The sequence below is a fragment of the Puma concolor genome, chromosome B1, assembly GCF_028749965.1.
Source record: "Puma concolor isolate L17-30 chromosome B1, mPumCon1.1.hap2, whole genome shotgun sequence".
NCBI classification, from domain to species: domain Eukaryota; kingdom Metazoa; phylum Chordata; class Mammalia; order Carnivora; family Felidae; genus Puma; species Puma concolor.
Genome location: NC_141670.1, coordinates 166125639 through 166142515, shown reverse-complemented (window position 1 = coordinate 166142515; position 16877 = coordinate 166125639). Strand labels below are relative to the sequence as shown.

At 43.5% G+C, this 16877-nt stretch overlaps 1 protein-coding gene across 3 annotated transcripts; it reads right to left on the bottom strand.

Annotated features, from left to right (window-relative positions):
- Window positions 1-1333: 1333 nt before the first annotated feature.
- Window positions 1334-16849, bottom strand: OCIAD2 (OCIA domain containing 2). 3 transcript variants are annotated; one of them, XM_086705094.1, is made up of 8 exons: window positions 16665-16849; window positions 14418-14545; window positions 10419-10505; window positions 10030-10126; window positions 8332-8385; window positions 4986-5033; window positions 3466-3583; window positions 1334-1697 (listed from the first exon to the last, which is right to left on the bottom strand). In XM_086705094.1, the coding sequence occupies exons 2-8, from the start codon at window positions 14481-14483 to the stop codon at window positions 1616-1618; spliced, it is 552 nt and encodes a 183-aa protein (XP_086561220.1). In that variant the 5' UTR covers window positions 14484-14545; window positions 16665-16849; the 3' UTR covers window positions 1334-1615. The 3 variants fall into 3 exon arrangements, with proteins under 3 accessions (XP_086561220.1, XP_086561221.1, XP_086561222.1); XM_086705095.1 differs by lacking the exon at window positions 10419-10505 and having other exon boundaries at window positions 16665-16845; XM_086705096.1 differs by lacking the exons at window positions 10419-10505; window positions 14418-14545; window positions 16665-16849 and adding an exon at window positions 11305-12945.
- Window positions 16850-16877: the final 28 nt, after the last annotated feature.

Below are 16877 nucleotides of genomic sequence, written 5' to 3'. Positions count from 1 at the left end.
TCTGAAGATGTTCTGATCCCTGGGAAATCATTTTCTGGTTTGTAGGAAATAAATATGCCTAATTCTGAATTGTTGCCAATCACCCAGAGAACAGAGTCCCCACTAGTTCGTTGCCAGAGTCAGGAGTTCAACTGCATCCACGAAGCTAGGATTGTTGGCTTCTGATTTACAGAAATAGAACTTTATCAACTGAAAGACCAGGATATGTACTATGAAGGAGATGAAGTCAAAACCACACCATTTCAGGTACGCCTGGATGGTTCAGTCGGGTAAGCGTCCAGGTGTTGATTTCAGCTCAGGTCATGATCTCAAGCTTCGTGAGATCAAGTCCCACGTCAGCCTCTGTGCTAACAGATTCTCTGTCTCTCTCACTCTCTCTGCCCCTCCTCTAACACTTGTACTCTGTCTCTCTCTCAAAAATAAATGAACTTAAAAAAAAAACAAAACCCTCCATGTCATACACTTAAGGTTCATGTAAAAAGAAAATTTCCCAAATATTTTTGATATTTAAAATGATATTTCAGATCAATTATTAACTTCTGATGAGATTTTCCTTTTTATACATGGTTTCAAGATGTATTAATACAAACAGCTACACGTACGCACAAGCGTGCACACACACACACACAAACCAGTGAATAAATGGCGACACATACATAAAGCATTTTCCTGAGAAAATGCGAAGATGCAAATTAAATGTTTATGAAGGTCTCAGACAACCTGCCATAAAATGCAAGGTCTCCAGTGGAAGAGGTTAGCTGGCTGGTTGGTTGGTTGGTTGGTTTTTTCATGCAGAAAACCTGGTAGGAGAATAGGAATCCAACTCCTGGGGTTGGATTGGCTGCTTCTGAGCTCCTTATAGCCCCAAAAGTTTATCATTCCGTGAATTAATTCTTCAAGTGATTGTTCCCATAAACAAATTGTTCCTTGGGAGAAGGAGGGGCAGTTTGGAAACTCAAGTTTAAGAACCCAGTTCTTTAGTGCTGACCATGAGCATGCTAAACAAGTAACCTAAAGATGATGGGTTCTTCCAAAACTTCACCACACCAATGAGGCACAAAGTCATCTATGTCACTGAAAGGGCAGTGGATTCAAATTCTGACTCTTTCAAGGGAAATATTTTTTTATCAACTTAAACATCTTGGTTCCTATATTTTAGAAAGCACTTCTCAAACCTAGAAGACACAGTCTTTCTTGTCCCGTGTTTCTACCTCTATACACATCGGTTTTCTTTGGGGCATGGCTTCCCAAGTTCCTGAATATTCACTCCCATCCTGTATCCGCGATCTTAAAACCCTGGACAAAAGCAGAGTGAAAGAATGGATGGCCCAAATCAGCGAAGACTTGAAGCGCTTTTACTCAGCTGTAAGCAAGTTAAGGAATGCAATGTAATTTCTTTTTTGGTGTGTGAATGCCCCCGACAAGTTCTCAAATCGCAGACAAACATATACTGCTCACTTCAATTGAGAATCTTCCCCAGAAAGCATGTCAAAAAGAGAGAAGCACAATGTTTCTGTTCCACTATACATATGTTATTTTAAAGTACACTTGAAATTCTAAATGTGTACAAATTCAGAGAGAGGTTTAAGGAACTTCCAAAGCCATAGAGACAAGTTTAAGAAGCTGAAGGCTGAGAGCTTCCCTTCTCGTGTAATCCGTGCTTGATTTTGCACTCCTCACAGGTAAGCAGGCAGTGCCTAGAATGGAAGCAAAAACAGAAGTCTGTGCTTTGTCACTGGTTGGTCTATCTAGTCTTAACACAGCGTGACTGAGAGGCGTCTTCTATGTGGAAGTTCACTAGCCTAATTTTTTTTTTTTTAATTTATTTTGAGAGAGAGAGAGTGTGCGTGCAAAAGTGGGGCAGAGAGGGAGAATCTTAAGCAGGTTCCATGCTCAGCATGGAGCCTGACATGGGACTCGATCCTATGACCCTGGGATCATGACCTGAGCCAAAAGAGAGTTGGATGCTTAACTGACTGAGGCACCCAGGTGCCCCTCACAAGTTCTAATATTTAAAGGAAAAACAGGAGTTGTCTCTTGGTTTGAGACCACCCCCCAGAATCTCATCCCCCCACAAAGGTCAATAATGATCTTCACATCTGATGTTGTTTTCACAGGTTTCATGCTGCCTTTCAAATAGAACCCACTGTGACAAGTCAAGGTCTTGAAAGAAATGTGTTCCTAACACCAAACCTATCAATACTATCATAGAAATAAGTACTATTTACGGGGCCCTCACTGTTATAAATAATCACTCCTATTCCTTGTAACATGCCACGAAAACAATTCTGATCACCACTTTCTACAGAGGAGGAAACTGAAAATCAGAGAGGGTAAGACACTTGTCCAAGGTTACACAGCTTTGTAAGCAGTAGAACTGGTTTTCACCTGGGTACTCTAACCACCGGGGTAATGTCCTTAACTCCAGAGTCTCATGGCTGACACCTCTGAATGAGAATCGCAATACACGCCAACCTAGAAGGGTTCTGAGAAGTCCTGCTGTAAAGAAACCTGTTCAAATCCGGTGTGACCCCGTGATCGTAGAAGCCATGTCTGCTGATGAAGGTATTCATTAGAGACCTGCACGATGTCTCAAACACAGTAAGTGCTCAATGTTGAGCAAATGAAACAGGTAATTATTATTGAATAGCAACAGCTCAAAAATTGAGAGTTAAAGAGGTTTTTTTCAATATAGAGATATGTTAAAAATTGTCTAATATTGTAAAGTGGTGAAAAGGCCTTATTTAACTTTTTATAATTATCTTCATTACAATCTCTCAGTCAAAGGGGTGTCTGGGTGGCTCAGTCGGTTGAACATCTGACTCTTGATTTTGACTCAGGTCATGATCTCATGGTTGTTGAGTTTGAGCCCCACAGTCGTGGGATCAAGCCCCGCGTTGGATTCCATGCTAAGCATGGAGCCCGCTTGAGATTCTCTCTTTCTCTCTCTCTGCCCCTCTCCACTGCTTGTGCGCACGCGTGCTTGCTCTCTGTCTTTTATTTTCTCCAATAAAAATAATAAATAAATGAATAAATAAAAACAGTCCCTCAGCCAAAAAGATTACAAACCTGTTGCAATGACATGGATGGATCTAGAGAGTATTATGCTAAGTGAAATAAGTCAGAAAGACAAATGCCATATGATTTCATTCATATGTGGAATTTTAGAAACAAAACAAGTGAGCAAAGGGGAACAGAGAGAGAGAGAGGGAGAGAGAGACAAATTAAAAAACAGACTCTTAACTATAGAGAACAGTCTGATGGTTACCAGGGGGGAGCTGGGTGGGGGGGCTGGGGGAAGCAGGTAAAGGGGATTAAGAGTACACTTGACATGATGAGCACTGGCTAATACATGGAGCTGTTGAATCACTGTATTGTACCCCTGAAACTAATAGAACACTGTGCATTAATTACTCTGGAATTAAAATTTAAGAACTTAATAAAAATTTTTAAACAGTTACAAACCTGTTATGCCCTGGACCAAAACCAGCCCCACGGAGCTGATCTTCGACGGAATGGAATTTACTCTGGCACACTCGTATGTATGATGCCTTTCCAAGGGCAAATCCCAAGATACCCGCAACTGTAAAAGCAGGTGAGGAAAGATAATTGAAAAGCTCAGCATCGCCTCTATTAATTATCTTCTAGAACTTTCTACATTAACAGTAGTAATTCTTACATAAAAAGTACTGTGACAAATCAACGAACAAAACCTCTGAGAATGAGTCTCCCTATTAAAGAGCAGGATTGGGAAATGGAGGCTTTCTGAGCTCCTCAGTTTTGAGCTGGTGGTGGAAGGGCCAGGATAGAGCCAGCAAAGGTGCTGTCTCCGAGGCAGGCAGCCAGTGGGAGGCCCAGGTGGCAAACAAATGCCTGAGGCCCCAGGGCAGGGAGGGGTGGGCTTTGGGCGGTGGCCGTAGGTGGCTTCCAAATCATGGGGCACGAAAGGCCCTTAATTCTCTTGATGGGTTACAGTAGGGGCAGCGGCACTCCATCTTGCCTGCAGGGAAGAGAGCTCATGAGGCAGGGGGAATCTCCTATGGGAGAAATGTCCAACCTGCTCTTCTTGCTGGGAATGAGGTTTCAGACCCTGAACTGGAACGCGTCCTCTTTGTACATAACGGGTCTGTGTATGAGTGGAAGAAGATGAAACCCCAAGTTTGTGGGAAATGTATTACTAGAAAGTCTCTGATTTTTAAAAATTATTCATTTGGTAGGTCCATTATAGAAAATATCCTGGGGGTGCCTGGGTGGCTCAGTCATGATCTCGCGGTTTGCGAGTTTGACAGCCCAGAGCCTGGAGCCCGCTTCGGATTCTGTGTCTCCCTCTCTCTCTGCTCCTCCCCCACTCATGCTCTGTTTCTCTCTCTCAAAAATAAATAAACATTAAAAAATAAAAAAAAAAAAATATTTAGAAAAAACCCAGCTAACTAGACAAAAGAAGAGAATGACAGGCCCTAATGGCTCTATCATCCAGAGGCTCTGCTTGGTCTCCTCTTGTATGTTGTGCCCATGCCTCTGAGTCCAGGTTTTAACGAGGCCTAAGGTTTAATGAGGCTCAGTCTTATATCAGAAAGTGTTGGGGCGCCTGGGTGGCGCAGTCGGTTAAGCGTCCGACTTCAGCCAGGTCACGATCTCGCGGTCCGTGAGTTCGAGCCCCGCGTCAGGCTCTGGGCTGATGGCTCAGAGCCTGGAGCCTGTTTCCGATTCTGTGTCTCCCTCTCTCTCTGCCCCTCCCCCGTTCATGCTCTGTCTCTCTCTGTCCCAAAAATAAATAAACGTTGAAAAAAAATTAAAAAAAAAAAAAAGAAAGTGTTGAATGAACTAAGAACTTCAAAGCGACAAAAAAACAGACTGATTTTTCAGAGAGTCAACGCAGGCAGTTTGTTAACCTGACATTCATATCTCCAGTTGCTATAAACATCTTGTTTTTAAAAAAAAAATGAATCTTTTTAGGGTTTGTTTTTTTAACTTCTATAACTTACGTGCAACTTTGGGCAATGATCCAAATCTTGGATTAGATGCTAAATAACCTAAGAAGTAATATATAAATACATTATTATTACATTTTATACCTTATTTAAATTTATAAAATGTAAATAAACCTTTAAAGTAAATCTTGATATACACAGATTCTTAAAGAGATGATTTTTTAAAAGTTATAAGTCAATTCTTAATTGAACTTAACTCTCAATCATTTTTAGCAAGTAGCAAAGTATTAGTAGCTTTAATGTACAGAAAAAGAACATGAAACAGACCATTTAAGACTAATTTAAATATATTAAGGGGGGGCGCCTGGCTGGCACAATCCGTAGAGAATGCAACTCTAGATCTTGGCATTCTACATTCAACCCCCACATGGGGTGTAGAGATTACTTAAAAAATAAAATTTAAAAAAATTGGTATCAACGCAAAGAGGGGGCTAACAATCTAGTTCCAAGCAATTAGGCATAGTCCCCTCCCCTTTTTAAGTAACTCAACACGAAGTCTCAGTTTAGAGATTCACAGTATATATATCATAATTTTAAAATGAAAACAATAAAACCTATGGAAGGCAGAGTAATGGTCTCCTAAAGATGTCCACATCCCAATCCCTGGAAACTATGAAGAAAATGGGATTAAGGCTGCTAATCAAGTAATTTTAAAATAGGAAGATTATCCTGGATTATCTGGGTGGACCCAATGTAATCAAGATGCAATCATCTTGAGGGCCACCTGGGTGGCTCAGTCAGTTAAGTGCTGACTTTGGCTCAGGTCATGATCTCGTGGTTTGTGAGTTCGAGCCCCGCATTGGGTTCTGTGCTGACAGCTCAGAGCCTGGGGCCTGCTTCAGATTCTGTCTCCCTCTTTCCCTGCCCCTCCCCCCCTTATGCTCTGTCTCTCAAAAATGAAATAAACATTAAAAACATAAAAAAAAAAAAAAGATGTAATCATCTTGAATATGGAAGAGAGATTCAGAAACATATCATGGCAGTATGAGAAGATCTTGCCTCAGTGTTGCTGGCTTCACAGACAGAGGAAGGGGCCATAAGCCAGAGAATATGGGTGGTCTCTAGAAGCTGGAAAGGGAAAGGAAGCCCCATACCCCCCCTCACCCCCCCCCCCAAGGAATGCAGCATTGCCAACACTTTGATTTCAGCCCAGTGAAACCCATTTTGGACTTCTGACCTCTGAAACCCCGAGATAAGCAATTTGTATTGTTTTAAGCCACCATATTTGTGGTAATTTATTATAGCAACCATGGAAAATTAATATACAAACCTGGAAAGGTATATCTGTACACATGCAGAAAACTGTAGATTTTAAGCAGTTTAATATTTATAAAACATAACCCCTATAGATGTTGTGGCCATATTTTTTTGTTGTCAGAAGTGGTCTGATGAAGGCTTGTTACTGATTGATGAATATATTTCTATAAAAAGGCTACCTTGAAGTTATAAAAATGAAATTATATTTAACAAATCACTTTTAAAGACAAGAATAATATTGAGTGAAATGGGATTCTCCTGGATATGTGACATATGTGGTCTCTGACACCCCAAAAGGAACTAGAACATTTTAACATTTTCCCTCATGTTTGCTGGGTACAAATAGTCTTTTAAAAATCCTGGTAATTGGGGCACCTGAGTGGCTCAGTCAGTTAAGCGTCCCACTTGATCTCAGCTCAGGTCTTGATCTCAGGCTTATGAGTTCAAGCCCGCATTGCACTCTGTGCTGCGCATGGAGCCTACTTTAAAAAAAAAAAAAAAAAAAAAAAAAAAAATCCTGGTAATCAGCAGTGTTTAGTATAGTGGTCTTCAACAAGGCCAGGTACCTTCTTGTTATCTGGGGACCAAGCAATGTCTATGGAGGCTCTGGTGAGATGGAGACAGAAGAAAGAAGAGAGCGAGAAAGGGAGAACAGACAGGAAAAGTGGAAACCTCTAAGAGGCAGGAAGAGGTTATGTGGGGAGGTGCTGGGCGGCTGCTAGTTCTCTCGATCTGTTGCTCAGATTAGACAGGGTCCCTTCCTTAGGCAGATGTAGCCTCTTGCATGCAGCCTCTTGCCATGAGGAATGGCGTGATGGACAGAGTTCGGGTGGATTTCAGTGTGACTTACCTCCTTGGAGCACAGCTGGGCGGGAAACAACCTGTCTAACCATACCTGGAGCCCCTGGGAGACACAGGGACTCTGGCACAGAGAAAGCCGCTGCCTCAGTATCCTGTGGCTGCTGTAACAACTCACCACAAACTCAGTGGTTTAAAGCAACACAAATTTGTTACCTTATAGTTCTGGAGCTCAGAGGCTCAAAATGGGTCTCACTGGGTGACAGACCATTTGGGCAGCTACACCAAAATATGGCAGACTGGGTGGCTTAGCAACAAAAGAAATTTATTTCTCACAGTTCTGGAGGCTGAAGTCCAAGATCAGGTGCCAGCATGGTTGGGTGAGGGCCCTCTTCGGGACTGCAGACTTCCTGTTGCATCATTATGTGATGAAAGGGGCCCGGGGAGCTCTGGGATCTCTTTTACAAGGGCACTAATCCCTTCATGATGGCTCCACCCCTGCCCAAGGCCCCCTTCCTAATACCATCACACTGGGCCTTAGGAGTTCAACAAGTGAATTTGGGGTGACACAAATATTCAGACCACAGCACTGGGCTAAAATCAAGATAGTAGTAGGGCCGCATTCCTTTCTGGAAGTTCTAGAGTTTCTCTCGTTTCCAGCTTCCAGAGGCCAGCCACATCCCAGACTCCTGGGCCCCTCCTCCGTCTTCATAGCCAACAGTGTGGAACTGAGCCTTTCTGGTGCTGCCATCCCCCTGGTTCCGTCTTCTCATCCACCCTTGCATTTTTAATGACCCTTGATTACACTGGGCCCATCTAGATAATGCAGAAAAATCTATTTAAAAAAAATTTTTTTAATGTTTATTTTTGAGAGAGAGAGAGGGAGACACAGAATATGAAGCAGGCTCCAGGTCTGAGCTGTCAGCACAGAGTCCGACGCGGGGCTCAAACCAACAAACTGCGAGATCATGACCTGAGCCGAAGTCGGATACTTAACGGACTGAGCCACCCAGGCGCCCCAATAATCTCTCTATTTTAAGGTCAGCTGATGAACAGCTTTAATTCGTCTGCAACTTTAATTTCCCTTTGCCACGCAACTTAATATAGCCACTCCTTCTGGAGATTAGGACATCTTCAGGAGAGGGGGTGCTTAGGCTGAAAATAAGCAAAAACCTGCATACATAAATCTTCCACCAAAAAACAAATGCCAAGTGCCAAAAAGCTACCAGGAGCATCACTGAAACCTGGGCTCTCAAGTCGAACAATAACTGATTCTGAATCTTACCGTGGTGGACTAGTCCTTGGGTGGCGAGCATGCTCACAAGAGAAAAAGGCAGAGCTGCAAAAGAAAGATGTGGTTCAATATCGCTAGTTTAAAACTTGGCACCTCACCCAGAAGTCAGGGGAAATTAGCCTGTGTTTTCTTCTCTTATCTACCTTGGCAACGAGGTGTTAGTCATTTGTTATTTTACTTATTCAACAAGTATTTATTAAGCACCGCATGAAGAATTTTCTTGAGATCTGTCCCAGTCACTCAGCCGGGAGGCACAGCATTACCATGACAAAACCTAGCCCCGTGCCACTCCAGCTCTGACACCCGCCTTTAGGGACCGCCCACCATGCACCAGATGCTGAGCGCCAGAGATGACAAAGGTATCTTAGTGAGAGTGCACACTTAGCCGTTGAATCTGGGAGTCGCCTTTAGCTGTCTTTTGAAAATTTCAATCCTACAGAAAAGTTAAAAAACAATACACTAAACTCCGGCATACCTGATCTAGGACCGTTCCCAGCTTTTGTCTCAGAGGATATTTTGGATATGTCACAATTTGGATATGTCTGTGTTCTGAAGATTATGAGATTATCACATTCATGTTAAACATGGGCGGTGCTGAGCTATGATTTTTAAAACAGGCAAGTTAGTTTGGCAAAGGCAGTATCTAGTTCTATCAAAATGCAACACTTCTTCCAAGAGCAGAGAGCACTGATCAACATCCAGCTCCTCCCAGCAAGAGAAAAATCAAATAGCAACCAATGTTTCCACTCATATCTACCTGATGGGAGACAAATGGGTCATACTGAAATGTTAATCTACTAGTGCTTACTTAAATTACTTATTCATAGGTTGTAAAAAAAAAAAAAAAAAACAAATGTGAATTTCTAGGAGTACGATCAAGAATCATAAAATATAATAAATATCAAGTTCTAAAGTATTGCTTCCAATTCCAAAACAATTGATATTGAACTTGAATGATTTGAGAAATGAAAAAATGTGTATTTCAAAGTATAAATCATCCCAATGCTGCAAAACACTGGGACTAAATCTATGGGCTCTATTATGACATTTTCAAATGACAAATCATGAATTTTTTAAATTGGAAGAGACCTTAACACGCAGCATGAATTCACACCCTCGCCTTATATAAGACAGGCCCAGCAAGAGGAAGTAAGTGAATCAGCAGAAAAGGTTATTTCAGAGACATTGTAAGAGAATTATTATTAACGGAATGTTGCCACTTTTTACTCGTATCACAAACATTTTAATGTTTATTTATTTATTTATTCTTATTCCACAAATATTTAATAGGCAATTTCTATATGTGTAGCGCTGTGCTTGGCTCTGGGATGAAGCAATGAACCTGATATTATTTCCAAACTCAATGAAAGTTTAGTGAAATGTAGGAGGGTCAAATCTTTCCAGAAATTCTAAATAACACTCTTGGCACACGTCCTTGGTCACACGGAGGAAAGTGTGTATCACTTCTTGCTAAGTGAGGGAAGGTGTTCCTACATCAGGTATGACCTCTGCACTTAAAAGGGCTTCAATATGGATTTAGAATCGAAACAGCCACTGATATGTAAAGTTCTTCAGGGAATTATGCAGTCTCTGCTCAAAAGGGATTCGTTACCATAATTTTACTGTGATATTTGGGCAGTTTATTGCAGCAAATATGGTGTTAGCAAAGATTAAGAGGGGTTCAATTACCTCTCTTCCAGAAGCTTTCTTCTTGACACTCTCGGATAATCTTTGAAATCTCTCCTCTGTGGATGTGCAGTTTTGATTTTGGACAAAATAATAGACTCTGCAAGGAAAGTTATGTGGTGAGTTGACTGAAATCATTAGAAAAGCATCTGCTGTTTTCTCTAGAGGAGGGCAGGGAGGTCTCTTCACTCAGGTCACACAGCGTGTGTCCTGTGTGGCTGCCAGCAGAGTAATGACCAGTCTCAGCCAGTGCCTTCCAACTGGGAACGCTGGGTGGGTTTAGGCAAGGAAAGCATCCCAGCTGCAGAAGCAGAGTGACTCATGGACTCGCGAGTATGGAGCAGATATCTGGTCACAATGAATCACTGTCGAGGCCACATTTTCTTTCTTACCCCCAGCTTCCGTCCATGTGGCTCATCCTGCCCGCAATGCTCCTCACTCCCTTTGCCTGCCTGGTTTCCTTGAGACCCAGTTGCCTCCTGGGTGAAGAAGAGATTTCCCCCAAAGCACGTTTCCATCTCTGGGATCCCATTCAGGGCAGTGTACTACAAGTTAGCTATTTATAGATCTGCATTCCAATTCATCTGTTTATACTTCTGTATGCATTTTTAGGCTAAGAACTCGCCAACAAACGACTTTTTGTCATCATACTCTATCTTAACAGGTTTCTTTTTTACACATTCATAAGTGGTCTGCACGTAATTTCTGATGGGATGACCAACATGGTTTAAATGATCACTTTTACTAGATCTATTCTTTTTATTGTGTTGATATGCTATAATCTGGACTAACTCCCATCATATACCACCCTTCCCCTTTTGTGGGTATATATTACTCACTCACTCTTACTTCCATTCTCTATTCTCATATTCTCCTCTATCACTGCCATTCTGGGGGCTTAATGCCGATCATTTGTTGGTATGCATTGCTGCAAAATGTTCACTGTTATGGGTGCATGCATTTTTTTTATGCAAATGGAAGTTTTGTATATTTAATTGTACTTTAAATGTTAAAAAATATTTTTAATGTTTATTATTTATTTTTGAGAGATACAGAGGGTGTGCAGGGGAGGGGCAGAGAGAGAGAGGGAGACACAGAATCTGAAGCAGGCTCCAGGCTCTGAGCTGTCAGCACAGAGCCCGATGCAGGGCTTGAACCCATGAACCGTGGATCGTGACCTGAGCCAAAGTTGGAAGCTTAACCGACTGAGCCACCCAAGCGCCCCTTAAATGTTTTCAACTCAGCTCTATGCTTTTAAGATCCATCCATGTTGCTTACATATCTAGTTCACTGTTCCAACTGCTGGCTAATTCTCCAGGATGCTTCCTGGAGGATGTTTCCTCACCAGGGCATGTCTCCTTACAGTCCCCTGTGAGAATATTTCTCAGATATACCCCTAGAAGTAAAATACAGGGCATGCGTATTCCCGATTTGACAAAGTCTCGCTAGAGTTCTCTCCCTAATGGCTGCATCGTACTTACCCACACCAGCAGTCTTGAATATTCCTCTATGCCTACAGACCCCACCTAGGGGCCAGTGAAGCTGGACTCTAAGCAGGTTAAAGAACAAAAGCTTGGAATATTTGGCATTATCCAGTTTTCTAAATGTTGACAGTCCAATAGGTATAAATGTTAATATTTTATTCTTATCTGCACTTCTCTGATAACTAATGTGTTTGAGAATCTACATATTCTTCAGCCACAACGCCCTTCTCCTCGAATGTTGGGGCAATCCCTCAACTGAACCTGGGCTGTGCTCTTTTGTTATATGGTAGTTCAATGCTTTTTGATTGTGGTAACACACACATAATACTTACGATTTCAACCATTTTAAAGTAGACAATCTACGGCACGGAGTCCATCCACAATGTTGGGCAGCCACAACCACTAATTCCAGAACTTTTTCATCACCCCCAAAGGAAATTCCATACTCATTAAGGAGCCTCTCCTCATTTCCTGCTCCCTCCAACCCTTGGCTCCCTGGCGATCACTAATCTGCTTTCTGGCTGCACAGATTTGCCCGTTTGGGGTAGTTTTATGTAAGTGGTGTCATACAGTATGTTTCTTTTGGTGGCTCTCTTTTCTCCCTTTGCATGATGTTTTTATGGCTCATCCATGTTCTAGCACGTGTCAATAATTCATTCCGTTTTGTGGCTCAGTAACATCCCATTGCATGGATATACCACATTTTGTTTCTCCAGTCATCTACTGATAGATATTTGGGTCATTTCTACCTTTCGGCTGTTGTGAATAGAGCTGCTACAAACTGTTTGAACACCTGTTTTCAATTCTTCTGACCCATACGGTAATTCTATGTTTAACTTACTGAGAAGCTGCCAAACTATTTTCCCACCAACAAAGTATGAGAGTCCCCACCTTTCCACATCCTTGCCAACACTTCTCATTTTCTGTTTTGTTTGTTCTTTTCAAATTAGCACGTTAAAATTCTCAATATGAATTATTTCATTAATTTAAGCTAAATAAATTGTTTCTGTTTTAACTTATGGTCATGCTAGTGATTGTGAACGGTACCTCATTGTGGTTTTGATTTGCATTTCCCTAATACCAATGACATTGGTCATCTAGTCATTTGCTTGTTGGCCATTCACATATATTCCTTGGAGAAATACCTATTTAAGTCCTTCGCCCATTTTTCTAATTGGGCTGTTTGTCTCTTTGATGTTGAGCTGTAAAAGCTCTTTGTATATTGTGGATAATAGACCCTTGCCAAATATGCATTTGAAAATAATTTTTTCCATCCTCTGGGTGGTTCATTCGTTTTTAAAAAAATTTTTTTTAATGTTTATTTTTGAGAGACAGAGAAAGAGACAGAGCATGAGTGGGGGGTAGGCAGAGAGAGAGGGAGATACAGAATCCGAAGCAGGCTCCAGGCTCTGAGCTGTCAGCACAGAGCCCGATGTGGGGCTTGAACTCACGAACCGTGAGATCATGACCTGAGCCGAAGTCGGAGGCTTAACTAACTGAGCCACCCAGGTGCCCTTCATTCATTTTTTAAAAACAAATTTTATTTAATTTGCTCCTTACTATATTAGTCACACTTGTATCTCCTTGTTTGTGAATTATTTATGTAGGACCTCTGCCGTTTACCTCTTGGATTTTTTATGTTTTTCTTGAGGTGCAGTTCTTTCACTTTTGAGTTTTGCCTTGCTGATTTTGCCAATATTCATTTTTGGACTCTTTGTAGTAGATAACAATGTGGATGACGGCCACCGTTTCTTGAGTACTTTTCCACGGGCCAGGCACTGTGCCAAGCACTTTACATGCATGATGACAGGTGGAAAGACCTCACGGCCCCTATGCCTTCAGAGTTCTATAAACAACTCAAGCAGGTGACCTCTGTCTTCTTTCTCTATAACTCCCCACAGCACAGCGCCTGGCTGATGGTGGTCAGAGTGAGTGAGTCACGGGGTGAGAGAGGGAGCTCTTCTCACCCTCCACTTACCTTAGTTCCTCAGCAAGCACTCCTTATCGCAGTGTAAATATCTCCTCTTGGTTCTGCCTATGGCTGCAGCAGGGGTGGGGCACATCTCCCTCCCTCCTTTGTCCCAAACACACACATATATATGCATCCAGACTCAGGGACCCTGACTACCACACTTGCTGTGAGTCCTGCAGTCAAGACCGGTGCTCCTGCACAGTCTCCACAGAGGAGTTCTGGTGACCCTTTCCTGTAGAGCCATAAATGTTTCATGGTTCTCTATTTCACAGAGGCAACTCGGGTGTCTAAATTCTTTTCCTTGTGACTGCGTGTCATTTGTCTGTTAACCTCTCCTCAACTTTGCTCCTTCAACATCACCCCCCTTCATAAACTCATTTTAGCTGGGAAAGTTGATGCTGGAGAACATGAACTCCATTTTCCCATCACAATACTTTCTCTTTGTTTCATTTACGTGTCCCCGAAACATATACTATTCCTTCTGAACAATTTGAAATATTGTGCCCGTGTTAACACTAGGGTTCTCAATCTGATCGCTAATTTAGTGGTTAAGGAACACCTGTCAGCAGCATAGATCAGTATGATTAGCCCTGGTAACAAAAATGTAAAAGCAGGCATGATGTATCATTCTGTTAGATTCAGTTAAGACTTTTGCTCTGCTAAAGGAAACCTCTTCAGTCCTTGACAGCCTATGTAAGAGTCAGGCTAGATTCTAAACAGGGAAGAATAAAGAGAGGATTTTATAAGTAAAAACTGAAAAGGCTCCTTTTCAAGGAAGCTAGAAAAATAGTTTCCTTCCCCACTCCATTGTCTCTGCGCCCATCCAACAAAGTGCCAGACTGCAAAAAGTAAGATGACTGGCCAAGGATGAGGTCTAAGGAAGGTTCTGGATGATGTTCCTCTTCAGTTGGCAGACGTCCAAATTAAAAATATACCTGCTTGCTTGGTGGTGGCAAATGGGGGCCTTTATCTTGATTTCCATGAGTAGACACCGAAGCCATGATGACTTTGTCTCTGCTTCTCTTCTCGTTGAGCGTACTCAGCTTATTCGTTGACGCGAAGTCTAAGGAAAGTAGAAGGGAGTCACTATGCCGTGGCTGAATGTTTAAATCAACCTTAAAAACACCCTTAGTATCAACTCACCAATTTGGAAAACTTATTTTCATTTTATCATTAGTCTTCATCTCCAGCCACCTGCGAAACTCACATTCTAATGCTTCTTCCCCACAAACGCACACAAATTAACTCACCTAGTGACAGATTAGATTTAGAGTGTAGTGAAATGGCGCTATGCACAGTGCTACTACTTAAAACTTGTGTCCTAAAAAAAGTTTCAATTCATTACAAGGTCACTAGGTACGACAAATATTTATGGAGGGCCTACTATGTGCCAGACCAGGGAATACAAAGATGGATAAGACAAATCAGTGCTGAAGAAGCTCCGGGTCTAAAGGGGAAGAAAGATAAGTCAGCAGTTACACAATAGGCAAAGGGCTCCGTTACAGGTACGTACAGGGTACTAAGGAAGGAGAAAGAAAGGTCTATTCTCTCCAGTCAGTTCTGAAGACACCAAAGGCTAAGATTTTTGAGCTTTCAAGGGGTGGGTGGGCTCCAGAGGCAGGAAGACCAGTTTGGAAGGTAATATATTGTCCAGCCAAGGAACTGAAAAGACCTGAACCAAGACCACGTGGAAGGACAGAGATGATAAATCTGAGTTTGGAAATGCTGGATATGGGTGCCTGTGGGTGCATACATTGGAACTAGCCAGCAGGAATTAGAATATTTGATAATTTGGGTCTGGAGTTACAGATTAGGCATAAGCTGAAAAGATGAATTTGGGAGGTGCCATTGTAAAGATGATGGGTAAAGCAAGAAACATGAATAAAATGATCTACAAAGAGTATTGGAAGATGTGAGCTTTGAGGCCAAGGGAATACCAACAAGAGAAGAAAAACAAAACAAAACAGGCCAAGGAAATGACTGAGAAGGAATAGTTGATACAGAGGGGTAGGAATTTCTAAAGGAGAGAATGAATTATCAGTATCACATGGCTCAGAAAAGTGATTTGGCAATGTTGGGCATAGTCCAGGTGGACCCCACCCCACTCCTCACCCCAACAATGGCCACTACACTCAATAGCCCTGGATTCTATTTCCCTGCAAAGTAAATATCATACACATTTTCGTTTCCTACTAAAATGCCAGGCATATGAGCATAAGAGGACCCTTAGTTGTACCAGGTTTCACCTCAGATCTCTAATGTTATTATAGAGGCAGCATGATGATACCCTACAGTGAAAAGTCTTGAAACCAGAGACCTGAGTTCAGATCCCGACTCTACTCCTCACTAGCCTTGTGCTTTGAGGCAAGTGATTTACTGTGTCTGTGCCTCAGCATTCTCACCTGTTACGTGGGGGTGATGGATACAGCAAGGGGCTTGAGGGGCTATTGCAAGGATGAGGAAGGAAGACGAGGGAGGAGTCCATAAACCCCAGCTCAGGACCCTGCGCACCGCGGGCGGATGAGCAGTAAAGGGCAAGCTGTCAAGAGTGGCCCTGGGCACTCTATTTCTTGAGGATCTTCAGGAAGCCTTTGCTGACCTAAGGCCAAATTAGATAGTCTTTGCTTAGGCATTGGGCCGCTGCCTCAAATCCGGAAGCAAGGACACCACATCTCAGCTTTGGGGGTCCCCTCAAACCCAGTGAATCATCAGTCCACATCTGAGCAATCCTCCCGGGAGCGTGCTGCCTTCCAGGTGCAGCTCCCGCCACCGTGCCCGGGGCTGGTTTGGGGTCCCTCTGCTTCCCCAGTGCTTGGGGTTGCAGGGGTGCTGGCAGCTGGGCAGTGGGAGGGAGGCCCGCAGCAGCACGAGGAGGGGTGCTAGCTCAGACGGACAGCGGAGGGGGTCGCCGCACTTTCTGGCGGCGGGGGAGGGAAGCCGGAAACAGCCCGCAGGACTCTACCTCGAGCTACACCCTGAGGCCACCTGCACAACCCCAAGCGTCCTACGTTTGCCCGATGTCGGCCGGAGCCCGAGCCAGGAGAGGAGGGGCTGGAAGGGGCGACTCTAGATGTCCCACCCCTGAGGACCCGGGCGGTAAAGCGGCAGAGGAGAGCCCCCCCTCCTTCCCGCTTCTCGCAGTCCCTCCCTCTGTGGCCCGCGGTCACCCGGGGCGGGCTCACCTGCGTAGGTAGGGACCCGTCGCTGGCCGCGCCTGGGGGCCCGCGGAGCCGAGCCCAGACCGCCTCCTTGCGCGGCCGCAGCTGCAGCGGGACTGCTCCCGCCTCCCGGCGCCGTCCCCGCGCCTCGGCCGCCTCCCCGCCGCCGGGCCCCCGCCTCTTCCCCGAGCTGCCCGCGCCGCTCCTTCCTCCTCTTGCTCCGCCCCTCGGCTCGCA